At 32.5% G+C, this 14,269-nt stretch overlaps 1 protein-coding gene and 1 long non-coding RNA gene across 4 annotated transcripts in view; one reads left to right on the top strand and one right to left on the bottom strand.

The window, feature by feature from the left end:
- LOC127734542 (uncharacterized) overlaps window positions 1–6,423 on the bottom strand; it is a 31,789-nt gene extending 25,366 nt beyond the window's left edge. The window contains exons 1-5 of one of the 2 annotated variants that reach the window (XM_052244469.1): window positions 6,369–6,423; window positions 2,739–2,774; window positions 2,071–2,147; window positions 1,679–1,725; window positions 31–913 (exon numbers count right to left, since the gene is read on the bottom strand). In XM_052244469.1, coding sequence (XP_052100429.1) covers window positions 31–913; window positions 1,679–1,725; window positions 2,071–2,147; window positions 2,739–2,768 — 1,037 coding nt within the window. In that variant the 5' untranslated portion in view covers window positions 2,769–2,774; window positions 6,369–6,423. The remainder of the gene's footprint in view (window positions 1–30; window positions 914–1,678; window positions 1,726–2,070; window positions 2,148–2,738; window positions 2,775–6,368) is intronic. The other variant, XM_052244470.1, reaches the window with a different exon arrangement.
- LOC127734555 (uncharacterized) overlaps window positions 1–14,269 on the top strand; it is an 83,976-nt gene that overhangs the window by 66,427 nt on the left and 3,280 nt on the right. The gene's annotated exons all lie outside the window — the stretch shown is intronic.

The raw sequence follows: 14,269 nt of genomic DNA, 5'->3' as shown, positions 1-14,269 counted from the left end.
TTTTGTTGATATGTATCATATAATACTAACCTTTCTTGTGTGAAAAGTAACGTTTCTTCTGGTTTAATATTTGGCGGAATGAATTCTTCTCTCTCAAGGTCCATATTTAGAATGTTATTAATAGTTGTTCCTTCGAAACATTCATGTTTACTATGATAACGTACACGGTTGTCATGTTGTATTTCCATAGATTTACTTTTATACCCGTTTTCCATTATTTTAGTCTTGGTTTGAATTATTTGTTTGCTCTGCTTTTCGCTATTATCATTATAAGATGAACTTTCAGTTGAAAGCCTTTTTATTTGGTTGTCATTTTCAATGGATGTATCCCTTTGAATATTTTCTTTACTATCTTTTTTATGCAGATTTTCAAAATCAGATATTGAAGCTTTGGTCATATTTGTTTTATAATTTCTACTTTCCACAGTTTTGAGTGAATTGTTATCGATTCGAACATGAAGAGTTTCTTCAAGAACAATGCTAGAGACACGATGTTTTATTACTTTATTTGTTTTGTCATTCCCACAATTGGTGATGTCATTTTCAATACGCCTCTCAAATGTATTACTACCAAAACATTCATCGCCTGCCATGTATTCATTATTTTCTTCGACTGGTGATTCACTTGGTAATGATAGTATTTTATCCATAACACTTATCCTTGATTCCTTGTTTTCTTTATTAACTAATGTGTATTTTTGGCTTGTAATATCAGTTGGTGATGCGGTTGAAACGGTATTATAATTTTCACCAACAACTCCTTCAAAAGTAGCATTACTTCTTATAGAGTCTACAAGTACATTTACTTTATCGCTTTTCTTCAACAAAGTGGCGATCTGATTGGTTACTTTGTCTAACTTGTTCGTATCTTGCAGAATTTGTGTTTCTACTTTTTGCACATATTTTGCAAGCTCTTAAACATAAAACACATTTGATATTTGTACAAGTTACGGATAAGTTTTGAGTAAAAAAAAGTATAACAAAAATATCAAACTTCAATGTAAATTCAAAAATTGGGAAGTCTATAAAATCTGACAAAATCAAACGTTAGACTTTATCAACCAACGGAACGAATGGAAAACAACTATAATATTCCTGACTTGGTAATGCCTGTACCAAGTCAAGAATATGGCAGTTGTTGTCCATTCGTTTGATGTGTTAGAGCTTTTGATTTTGCCATTTGTAAAGGGACTTTCTGTTTTGAAATTTCCTTGGAGTTCGGTATTTTTGCTATTTTACTTTTATGGTACAGGCATTTTCTGAGTTAAACCAGGTTTGATAGCTAGCTAAACCTCCCACTTGTATGACGGTAGTTTATAGTTCCGCTGTATTGACAAAGGTGGTTGAGCAATCCAAACAGACATAATAGGTTTATGTGACAATAATTGGGATCCAGCAGCCAAAACTATGTAAACACAGACATTCAACACAACTGACTTAAAAATACATACAGACAAATATAACAAAGACGCCAACAAAAACATTTTTGTAGTTGATAGTAAATTTGATAAAAACGCTAACAAAAAATAATTTTGAATTGATGTTGTATACAATTTATAGTTTACAATTTAACTTTACTGTACAAATTAAGTTAAATATAAATACAATATTAAACAAAATGAAAACAACACGTAAAATCCCTTGTGTCATTTAATCTGTTACTAATAAATATACTTACGTTGAATTTTATTCGAAGCAGCAGCTGTATTTGACGACCAAGCCTCACTAAAACATTATCTAGAGTTAAGATATACAATTGCATTTTTCTGCGAAGTTATACATGTTATACCATAAAACATTTAAAGATAAATTTACAATTATTAATGACCGTTTCAAACATATGTTATTTAGGAAATAAGACATTACAATCTGATTTTAACGTAAGTTTACGAGTTTTCGTTTTAAGTTCAATTTCAAATTCTCAAAAATTACCATTATCGGCGTGAGGATAACTTTCAAAATAATAGGTATATACTTATGATGTCGCTGAACTCAAATCACAGAATGCATTGCAGTATCGTGTCTCAACAAAAATGTACGTTTAACAAATACTAAATATAAAATATTCACCGATTCGATGTCATACGATACAAAATTTCTGTTTGAGTTTTATTTAATGCACGAATAGTCTGTTCCATAGCAATAACCTTAAAAAGAAAAAAACAACAACATTAAAACAACTTAGATTGCAGATGGTGTTATGATATAGAATTCAACAATTACTGTGGTCAAATATTTGTTTTGCCTTTAAAAACAAATCTTACAAGGTTCATTACAACAGACGCCGTTTTGTTTATATAACACTAAAAAAACACTCTAAAAGGTTTCAGATATGGCTGAGGACATCTATGACTTGGGGTAGAAATAACCGTATTGTTTAGTATGATTTTTAAATTTTATAAACAGTAAATAAAATCTAGAATATGATTTATCAAAAAGTCTCTGACTAGGGACATTCCTTTCATTTTTCGTTTCGTTTTGGTATTTCGCTTATCCATTTCCACTGTCGTTTTCAGTATTGTTTTTGGGCTGTTGTAACCGTTTAAAGATATTTAATCATTTTGAGCTCTATGTTCCGAAAGTGTTAATTTTGCAGAGTATACAGCTGCATAATTGTCGCCGTTAGTACATATCATATTAAAAAAATACACAAACGGGATATATATCAAAATCCCATCCCACGGCTACTGTTTTTCTGATATCCAATCAATGATAATACAAAAAAAATATAAACGTACCTCTTCCTTCAACCGATTTTCCAAATCCATTTTCTCCTATTAAATAAGAAAACTAAATATTATTGTTATACATATTATGTACATTCATGGTTCTACAATCTGTCGATACCTTTATTTTGGCCTTTCACAAGGTCATTTTGTTTAACTGTTACAGACGTCGTTGCAGTAAATCCATTGGATGTTGCATGTGTGCTGATTGACATTTTAGTTTTAGACACATGATTTTTTTGAAGTTGTAATTGGCTTAAAATCTGTCAGTAACTACTAGTTCTCTGAGATCTTTTCTTTGTTTCTTTTGTGCTTTTGTTGCATTCGCATGTGCTTTCTATCGATCTGATAAAGTAAAGCGCTTTTCAACTGATTTTTATAGTTTGTCCATATGTTATACTGTTAAACCACTGCATCAGGTTAAGAAGAGGGTTGAGCGTCAGCAAACATGTTTAACCCCGCCACATTCTGTATTTGCCTTTCCAAAGTCAGGGAGCTTGTAATTCAGCGGTTGTCGTTTGCTGCCGTTTATCATATCTGTTTTTCGTTTATTGATTTGTACATAAATGAAGCCGTTAAGTTTTCTGTTTTTTTACATTTGTTATGTCAAGGCCTTTTGTAGCTTACTATATATGCGGTATGGGTTTTACTCATTGTAAGAGGCCGTATGATGACCTTTAATTGTCTTATTGGCAATCATACCACATCTTCTTATCTTATATTATACATAATAAGTCTCTTCTGTGCTGAATATTGAATATCAGTAATATTTTTTTTTATCAAGCAGATATATCAACTTAAACCTATCTAAATAGGATTTACAGCTGTCCTATAGGCCAGTCGACCGTGCAGGTATTACATTTTATCCATTTTTTTGTTTCTTATCAGTTGTGCGACGGTATGTATTTAAAGATAATTCGCTCGTAAATTCTCATTTGATGACTGAATGTACATAACACTGACACATTTTCATCACAGTTTGCTTATTTTCAAGCATTATCTGCAAAGGGGTGATTTCAACCCGCATTTTTCTATGTTCGTTTACCTCTTATTTGCCACAATAACACATTTCCCATCAACAAGTTATTGTAAAGATGAAAGAATCTTATGTTCTACATATGAACGTATTATATAATAATTTAATTGTGGATGTAACGCGTCGTCTGATTGGCTGAAAGGGTTTGTCTATCAGCTCATAGACACAATTTTGTCATGTGACCGCGACGTCATCAACGTTTTTATCATTATTTACTCCTTTTTAGAATTAAATTATAAGGAATGACTTTAATATTTTTTCTGTCTATTCGAAATAACATAAAAAAATGTGGTGCACACTTTTAAATAACCTGCTACGCCGGTTATTCAGTGTGCACCACATTTTCGATGATATTTCTTCATAGACAGAAAAAATATTACAGTCATTCCTTAAATAACGAAAAAAAAAGAAACTATACCAAATCTTTTTTCATAATAATTTTCATTACCAAACAATAATTCATTACCACTAGCTGTATGTTCGAAAACAGTCATAAGTATGTATGTTACTGTACTTTAGTTTTAGTTTTACCGGAAAATAACGTCATTTTTGCGTATTTTTGAATTTTTAGCGGAACCACATTTACTATTATATTATTTATTTATGTATTTCTGTCCTGCGTGTTCTTTCGTTTATTTGTACTGTATTCCTGTCACGTAATATTGTTATGTTAGCGGTATTTTTAACATTGCCATATAAGCGGGAGGTTTGGCTAGCCATAAAACCAGGTTCAACCCACCATTTTTCTTAAAATTTCCTGTACCAAGTCAGGAATATTGCAGTTGTTATCAAATAGTCTTTTTTTATGTATCTTGGCGTTTGTTTTTGTAGCAGTTCAGTGTTTCTGTTGTTTCGTTGTTTTCCTCTTATACATGTTATAGTTGATGTGTTTCAATCGGTTTTGGTTTTTGACCCGGATATGTTTTCGATTAATCGATTTATGACTATTTAACAGCGGTATACAACTGTTGCCTTTATTAATGTCTTACGAACACGGGTTTTGCATTTAATGAGGGTAATTAAATATATGGTAAACACAGGTAAACAAAAGGTGATTGGAGATGACATAAAAAAGCCGGCTTAGTATGCCTCGATCGTCTACGTCAAAATGAGCGTGATAGAGCAATGGGAATGGTACAAGCAGTTATGCGTCATATTGACGTCGTAAAAAACTTTGGTGTTTCCAAATTGCCAATAACACCAGTAATGAGTCGTTTGAGACAGACTGGATCCTCTAATGACAGACAACGTAGCGGACGTCCAAGACAACAAGAGAAACGACGTTACGTCAAGACCGTCGAATAAGATTCAGACATCTCAGGGATCGGTTTTTGCCAGCTACAATTACTGCAAGACAAACACCTTGGAGGCATAATCTAAAAATATCCGCCCAAAATGTTCGTAATAATCTAAGAGAGGCTGGTTTACCTTCATGACGTTCAGTAGTAGAACCAATTCTAAAACAACGTCATTGGACTACACGCCTACGTTGGGCAAACGCACGTTTGTATTGGAACCGTGTTCGGTGGCTAAACGTAATGAGTCAAGATTTCAGTTACGTAGAAGTGATGGCAGAATGAGAGTTTACAGATGCCAAAATGAATGTTATGCAGACGCATGTGTGCGCGAATATGATCGCTTTGGTGGTAGTGGCACGCATAGTGGACGCACTGACTTGAAGTTTATCAACGGAAGTCTTACTGGAGTTTGTTATTGTGACAAAATTCTCTCTCCAATTGTACAACAATTCATTGCAACACATGGAAATCTAAATACCTATCAACAGGACAATGATAGGTGCCATGTGGCACGTGTATGCACACAATATCTTGGACAGAATAACATTGAAATTCTTCCATGGCCAGCTTTATCGCCAGATCTATCACCCATTGTACATTTATGGGACGAACTTAACAAACGTGTTTGCAGACGTCATCAGCCACCAGAGTCAGTCAACCAGCTACGAGCCGCCTTGCTCGAAGAGTGGAATAACACAAGCATTTATTCAACGCTTCATTAGATCAATGCATCGTAGCGTGAGTGCTGTTATTAACGGAAGAGGTGGTCATATGCGTTATTAACTCTTCAAGTTTTGGTTTCAACAACGACATCTTCAAACAGTCCGTACAATTAGGAAAATGAATTGTGATCTCTATGCTTTGTTAAGTTTGTATGCTTTTGTGCTATTTTCTATAAAATAGAAAACTAAACTAACGTTGTTGAATAATAAAATAAATATTTTTTTATAAACTCTGGGTATCGTTTATTTTTGTAGCTAGTTAATTATATTATCAAGTGATGACCTGATTTCAAAGATTGACTGTGTTGTTTTTTAACATTGTGTCAAGTCGTCCATTTCTTATACTTTTGATATGCATGACAAAAGGCTCATGTTGATTACCTGGAATATAACACTCATTGATTAATTTCTATAGTTGATATAGCAAGTGATGTTATATTTTTGGAATATAGATGCTTTCTTTTGTTCGACTTATTATTAGTCATTCAGTAAAGGCATTGTTTAAATATTTTGATAATTATAATATTAAGATTTTTAAATGTTAGGTTTTTATTTTATGTCTTAATCAATTAAAAAAAAGGCTTACCTTTTATCTATAAAGAGAGACTAAATATTGTGTTTAGATATTTTCGAAACAAAACATTGACCTTTACTCTATGACACAAATATTTCCCCAGCTTATTTGTGTTAATCAGATCTATTTACATCTCTTTTGTATTGTCTATGAATTATTTCCTTTGTATTTACCTTCCTTTGATGTTATAATATAACTTTGTGTTTTTCCATTCAAATTTCCATGTTTAGTAATACTCACCTAATTTCGCAGTAGAAATCACCACTTAATCATTTGCGTATTTTCACAATACATATTTGTAATAGTTATGATCTGTAAAAAATGTTTTAATATTTCACCTATCTAATGTAAAAAATTGTTAACACGATTTCTAGGAAATTTTGATATAGCTATTTTTATCATGTCGTCTATTTGCAAACGTCATTATTCAAAAACCACATTTTTATACTTCTTTAGAGAATACTTATGAATGATGAGTATTTTTAAACTTTTAAAAAAAGATAACAACATATGATCGTCTGTATTTATAGGTTATTCAGTACTTGGCCATAATATATGACCAAATATTGTCATACCAATTTCTGCCCCTTTTATTTTAATCAAACCTTACTATGAATTCACTTAAATGAGTTTATAAGAACACAGTTTGTCATATTTAATGGTCATTTCGTCAGATGCAATGTAATTGCACTGATATAATTTTTGTGAGGACAAGAGGCTCCCGAGCGTCTGAATCGTTCTCCTTGTATAAATATTTTATTTTTATATATTTTTACCTTTACTGAAATCAAGCTATTTTTCTTTTCTGTAAATCTTTTTTAGTGATTATTTTTTAGAATATGTATTGATGATAAATTTCACTGTTAAGAGTTCATACCCATCAATTTTTGGAGATAATTGATAAAATAAAAAATATTAAAAAATCGTTATTTCAGGGCAATCAATCATATAAAAATCCGACAATTCGGGCATGTTGACTTATTTGTAGCTTTTACTTTGCCTTTAAAGTTGCTTTATAACTACAATAGTTGTTTGATAAAAATGCCTCCCCCTCCAAATGGATACAATCCTTATTCAGGGGAATTAAACTCCTGTAGGAGTCTCTTTTTCTGTCATGGCGTTTTCAGTTTATTTTCAACTTCTCTGGGACAATTTTGGCCATGTTGACTTAATTACTTGTAAATCATATTGTGCTATTTATGTTTCTTTTGATCCTTTATAGTTTTCGCAAACGAAACCCCGCAAAAATGGGTCAAACTTATTTTTCTAGGGCAATTACTTTTTTAAGGAGTCTGTTGAATAAGGAATGACAAATTATATGACTGGTCTACTTGAAAATTGATCTACTATGATTTCAACAGAAAATTGCCGCCCTATTTTTGATCGGCAATTTCTATGGTGTCTGTGTATTATTGACGTTTGTCATAGCAAGACATAATAAAGTCCGTCAGCCATCCGTGAAACCTTAGACTAGGGTTAATCTATAACTGATACGCGACATGGCTGTTTTCATTTATTTATGTATTTGAGTAATATAGTTACGTTTGACATTAAAATGTCCTTTGATTTATGTGAATAAAGACATTATTTTTTATAACATTGACTCTAAGGTCTTGTATAATTACAATTGAAAAAAGAATTTTTTTTACCTGCCCATAAACACCCTTTCCCAGAATAAAAGGAGAATGTAAACGATTGTTAAATGGTTTCAGTATTATATTGTAACGTAATAAAAAGTTTGCAATAATCAAAACTCAAGATTTGTGTCTTGATCTTTTTTTATCAAACTATATATATATTTGATACCGGGAACAATGGCTGCCCATTTGTTTTCAAATTGTATTTTAGAGTTTGGTGACTGCAAATCATAAAATAATTTTATATTTCTATCTTCGTTCCCTACCTCTTGAGACGTTTTAATTCATGTGGAGCAGGATCTGCTTACCCTTCCGGAGCACATGAGATCAACCCCAGTTTTTGGTGGGGTTCGTGTTGCTTAGTCTTTAGTTTTCTATGTTGTGTCATCTGTGCTATTATTTGTCTGTTTGTCTTTTTATTTTTGGCCATGGCGTTGTCAGTTTGTTTTCGATCTATGAGTTTGACTGTCCCTCTGGTATCTTTCGTCCCTCTTTTAATTCAAAAACCTCTGTATAACAGTTCAACCAGAATGAAATCCATTGTTACTTTTTTCTATCTATAAATAAGGAGATGTTCAAAATAGGTTAATAACAAACATATTATTAAGTGGAATTATTTATTATTTATTTGTGTATTTGTGTATTTGTTTTTGTTCGGGTTTTTGTTCTTTGTGTTTTGCTTGTGTTCTGTTTTTTAATGTAGGGGAAGATGTCGTATTAACTCTATGGATGTTTTACAAGGTGGGTTTCTTAAAGAGAGCTAGTACTATGCTGTTATGAATCACAGTGAATGGCCGAATTCAGTATAGAACCGTCTAAATTTCTAAGTTTGCAATAATCAAAACTCAAGATTTGTGTCTTGATCTTTTTTTATCAAACTTTTCCTTATTATCTTCATTACAGTAAGACAAACACTGTTAACATATTTTCGTTAGTTTGGGTTGTGTTTCCATATAAACTACTTCAAGGGATTGTACACGTCCTTAGAGCATTCATATAGAATTCACTTTAAAAATGAATCTACAATGAAAAACTAACTCTAAAGAAAACATTGTATAGTGCAAGGAAATCCATGAACCGGTACTCTGAATAATAGAAAGTAAAATTCTATGTTGTTCATTCATTAGGAATGTGTTCCGTAATTTAGTTAATGTCAAAGGTTACATGTCAATACACAATAAGTCGCTAATCAGTTTTTTGTTTTCATATTTTGATTTGACCTAGCCTAGTGTTAATTCTACAACTGTTTATCCCCAAGGCAAACACAACGAACAAAACTCGCCACCAAAAGTTTAATCAATAATGATTGAATCTGAATATTTTTAATATAGAATGATGTCTTCCTGCATACTGACACATCATTACGGATAAAGTTCAAAGTATGAAAATCAAAAGATGTGGCATGATTGCCAATGAGACAACAATCCAACAGAGCCCAAACGACGCAAATGTAAGCAACTAGGTATGTTCATATATCAGCTACATGATATTCCTCTGAATATTTACATAATGGTAAATTTGACAATAAGCACCATCAATTCATCTTATGATAATATAGTTCATGTATCCACTTATAAAATAAGACAACACGCAGAATGATAATAACAACTGATCACTTCTTATAATAAATTAAGAACAAATGGAGTAATCGAAAGGATTTTGATAATAACATATATTCACAATTTCAAAATATTTTAATTTCATTACCAATATTATCGTAATATGTGATCAACACTAAAATGTCGAAAAATATATTGTTCAGTTTGTGTTAGTCAACACTCGTTCCTTTGACCCTATGTAAAAGCCGTCCCAAAATAATGCAATCAAGTCAATGTGTCGGAAGGGAGCTATAAAAGAATGATTAAATATACTTTGTGTCAGGGGAAAATAATTGGTATATGACGAAAATGAAACGGTTACCTCTGTATGGATTGTGATTTGTTTTATCTGTGAGAGTGTATTTTAATGCACTTCTGGCCATTACACTTACTATTTGATATGACGTTTAACACACATGAAAGACGGGTGATGTGCAAGGGCTAAAACAAAAAAAGGCTATAATGTATTGCAATTACTATACTTCTCCGGGAGAGAAACCATTGCTAGAGATGGACGTCCGTTTAAACATTACATATTTCCTACTGGATTTCATAAATAGCCGAATTAATAATATGCATGACATACCTGTCACTGGACAGGAAGCCAGCTTTCAATTAACAAATTCATGCTCGTGACTAAAGTGAGGAGCCTCGTCGTTTTTATCCTAGGAAATTTCAATCAGTTAGGCAGGCGAGATATTTCAGCATGACAGTCATTTTACTAAATTAAATTTAAATTTTTTTTTTATGTATGTGGGGACTCAAATTGTGTGGCAGTCGTTTGTTGAACTTCCATGTCAATATAATCAGTGGCAATTGCAGTGTAGTTTGTTATCCTTACTTTGTTTTGGATCATCTAAAAAATGGGGTGGAAATGAACGATTTTCGAATTTCGTTTGCGTCATCAGATTTGCATTTTAATTCGTTACTTTTGTTTTTCATAAAAGCAAATTTTTAGTTAAGATCTGATGAAAACTTACAACATATCAAAACAGGAACCATAACGTACCTATTGGTCCAGAAACAAGTAAATAATCTTTCCTAAACAGGAAATAAAATGTTTGAAATAAATAGTGGAACATTTGGACTATGACAAACGGAGAGAACAACTAAATGAGAAATTAAACGAGAATAATTTTGCTTTCTTTGAAGATTAGTAATAACTCTATTGTATTTATCTCCGTTTACCATAGCATGTATAAGCTTTTTGCAAATAAAGTAAGCACTCATTCAACTACATGAACTTTGTCGTTTGATATATAAGGAATTTTTGAAAAAATAACCAAAAAAACGTGTTGGTGCCCAACATTTTGCAAGGTGTCCTCTACTGACAAATGTGTTTTGTTTTAGCAGTATGTTTTTGAAATGTGCGTGCTTTCCCCAGACCAGTTTTGCTCATTTTGATACCGGGAACAATGGCTGCCCATTTGTTTTCAAATTGTATTTTTGAGTTTGGTGACTGCAAATCATAAAATAATTTTATATTTCTATCTTCGTTCACTACCTCTTGAGACGTTTTAATTCATGTGGAGCAGGATCTGCCTACCCTTCCGGAGCACATGATATCAACCCCAGTTTTTTGTGGGGTTCGTGTTGCTTAGTCTTTAGTTTGCTATGTTGTGTCATCTGTGCTATTATTTGTCTTTTTGTCTTTTTATGTTTGGCCATGGCGTTGTCAGTTTGTTTTCGATCTATGAGTTTGACTGTCCCTCTGGTATCTTTCGTCCCTCTTTTAATTCAAAAACCTCTGTATAACAGTTCAACCAGAATGAAATCCATTGTTACTTTTTTCTATCTATAAATAAGGAGATGTTCAAAATAGGTTAATAACAAACATATTATTAAGTGGAATTATTTATTATTATTTGTGTATTTGTGTATTTGTTTTTGTTCGGGTTTTTGTTCTTTGTGTTTTGCTTGTGTTCTGTTTTTTAATGTAGGGGAAGATGTCGTATTAACTCTATGGATGTTTTACAAGGTGGTTTTCTTACAGAGAGCTAGTACTATGCTGTTATGAATCACAGTGAATGGCCAAACTCAGTATAGAACCGTCTAAATTTCATTTAATTGATAAATTCAAGAACACTTACCGTTGTCTTGATGATATTTTTTCGTTAAATAATCTGTACCCGTAGATATTTTTTTTTTTCAATCGGAATAGCACATCCTTAGTTCTATGGTGATGTTGTTAACCGAGCCCGGAAATTAAGATACGATCCGGGTAAACTTATCAATCCTTTAAGGAATTCGAACTTATTCTAAAAGGTTACCAATACAACGCTGTATTTAAATCTTTGAATATTGTTTTTATTGGTATAAATATTGATTTTGATATCAGTAAATTAAAACCATACTAAATATTACACATATGTACTTTCACGGTACTACACTCTGTCAATAAATATATTTTGGCATTGCACTAGGTCATGTTTTTCTCTGACTGTTAATGACGTCTTTACACTAAATCCATTGGATGTTGGATGTGTATTGATTGAAATTTTAGTCTTAGATACACGATTAGTTGTAAATTGGCTTTGAACTAGCATTCAGTAACTGCGAGTACTCTCATATCTGTACTTAGTGTATTTTTTGTTGTTAGGTATAAGGGGTGGATATATACCCTGCCACGTACCTCCTGTCTGTGTTTTTGTTTGATGTTTTTCTTTGTATCGATCTGATGAGTTAAGCCTTTTTCAACTGATTTTTATAGTTTGTCCTTTTTTGTACAGTTACACCACTGTCCCAGGTTAGGGGCGGGTTGAGCTCTCACAAACATGTTTTACCTCGCTATATTGTGTATGTGCCTGTCCCAAGTCAGGAGCCTGTTGTTCAGTGGTTGTCGTTGGTTCATGGATGTAAATAAAGGCAACAGTAGTATACCGCTATTCCAAATTCATAAATCTATTGAGAAAAAAACAAATCCGGGTTACAAACTAAAACTGAAGGAAACACATCAAATATAAGAGAACAACGACACAACAGAAACATAACACTAAAATGCAACACACACATAAACGAACTATAATATAACAATGGCCATTTACCTGACTTGGTACAGGACATTTTAAGAAAAAATGGTGGGTTGAACCTGGTTTTGTGGCTAGCCAAACCTTCCGCTGTTATGGCAATGTTAAATATAACATTAAAATGACAAGATTAAATGACAGGACTACAATACAAATAAATGGGAGAACATACAGGACAGAGACACACACAAATAATAGCTATCAAAAGGTACCAGGCTTATAATTTAATACGCCAGACGCGCGTCTCGTCTACACAAGACCCATCAGTGACGCTCAGATAAAAAAACCCGGAAGCCAAAACAAGTACAAAGCCGAAGAGCACTGAGAACCAAAAGTTGTGCCAAACACGGCCAAGGTTATATGCCTGGGACAAGAAAATCCTTAGCATCTAGAACAACTCACACCCTTGCAAACAGCAAATTTACAAAAAATGATTATACAATAGATATACATGTCAACACCGAAGTAGTGACTAACTACAGAATAAAAACGAATACGTAAAACAACCTAAATCAGCACATAAAAAAGGCACAGCCGAACAACGTATTGTATGTTAGCCGAAGAGATCGACGCACAATGTGACGTCACATATAAATTTCTATAAAATTCCAAAAAATAGGATAGAGTTCAAGGTTAGGTTTGTAATACTGATATAACATGTATTAATAACAATGAAAATAACAATACTTATTAATATACAATCGTAGTAGTAATTAGATAATTAATTGTATTATCAAGCTATGTCGGTATTTCTTCTAAATCAAACTGTAAACCAAATACATCGTATAAATTTAGTTGACCCAAACTAAAATCTTATAAATGAACTGGGTGATTATATATCTTTACCGTAACACACGAATAGAATAGAAAAAAATAAGATTTACAACTACAAACGACAAGACATTTGACAAAATCCGATGAGAATAACAAATATAACATCAAAACTGAATACATGGATTTTGGATAGAAAAATACCGTGACACGTCTTATAGCAATGCGAATTCACACTTAGCAAAACAGTCACAGTCATATTTGTTTTTTTTCGTAAGTTGTTTTATTATTAATTAGGTCGTTAGTTTTCTTAATTTAATTTTTTCATATTTTCATGTCAGGGTCTTTTATAGCCGACTATACGGTATGGGTTTCTCTCATTGTTGAAGGCCGTACGGTTGCCTATAATTGCTTACGTCCACATCATTTGAACTTTGGTGGATAGTTGTCTCATTAGCAGTCATACTGCAACTCCTTATTTTTATATAGTACCCGAATCTTACTTTTTCTGAAAGCATTACATCTCTTATTCCTGATATAATTTATTCCGAGAAAGGGTAGCAAATAAATAAACCAAAAAAATTAAAGTACCATAAAAATATATCAAGAAAACTTTAAAAGATATTTCTTCGATCTATATACCCCAGGAATGACTTGGGAATAGAATGATGGTCCCGTTTGGTATTCCTCCGGCCGGCAGTTAAACGCTGACTAAATTGGAATGTCCATTTGAATGTGCGGGGTATATAAAAATGCAGCCAAGTCCGGTCGGAAAGTGTACATTAGGTCCAGTGCCTCATGTAGACTGAGAGAATGTGCAATGCTCTCTTCACGTTTAGAACCATTGGAACAACTATTTGATGGATCTACAGGTGGCATGT

The sequence above is a fragment of the Mytilus californianus genome, unplaced genomic scaffold, assembly GCF_021869535.1.
Source record: "Mytilus californianus isolate M0D057914Y unplaced genomic scaffold, xbMytCali1.0.p SCAF_3, whole genome shotgun sequence".
NCBI lineage: Eukaryota > Metazoa > Mollusca > Bivalvia > Mytilida > Mytilidae > Mytilus > Mytilus californianus.
The sequence above is the reverse complement of the archived record's forward strand: the minus strand, read 5'-3'. Positions and strand labels throughout refer to the sequence as shown.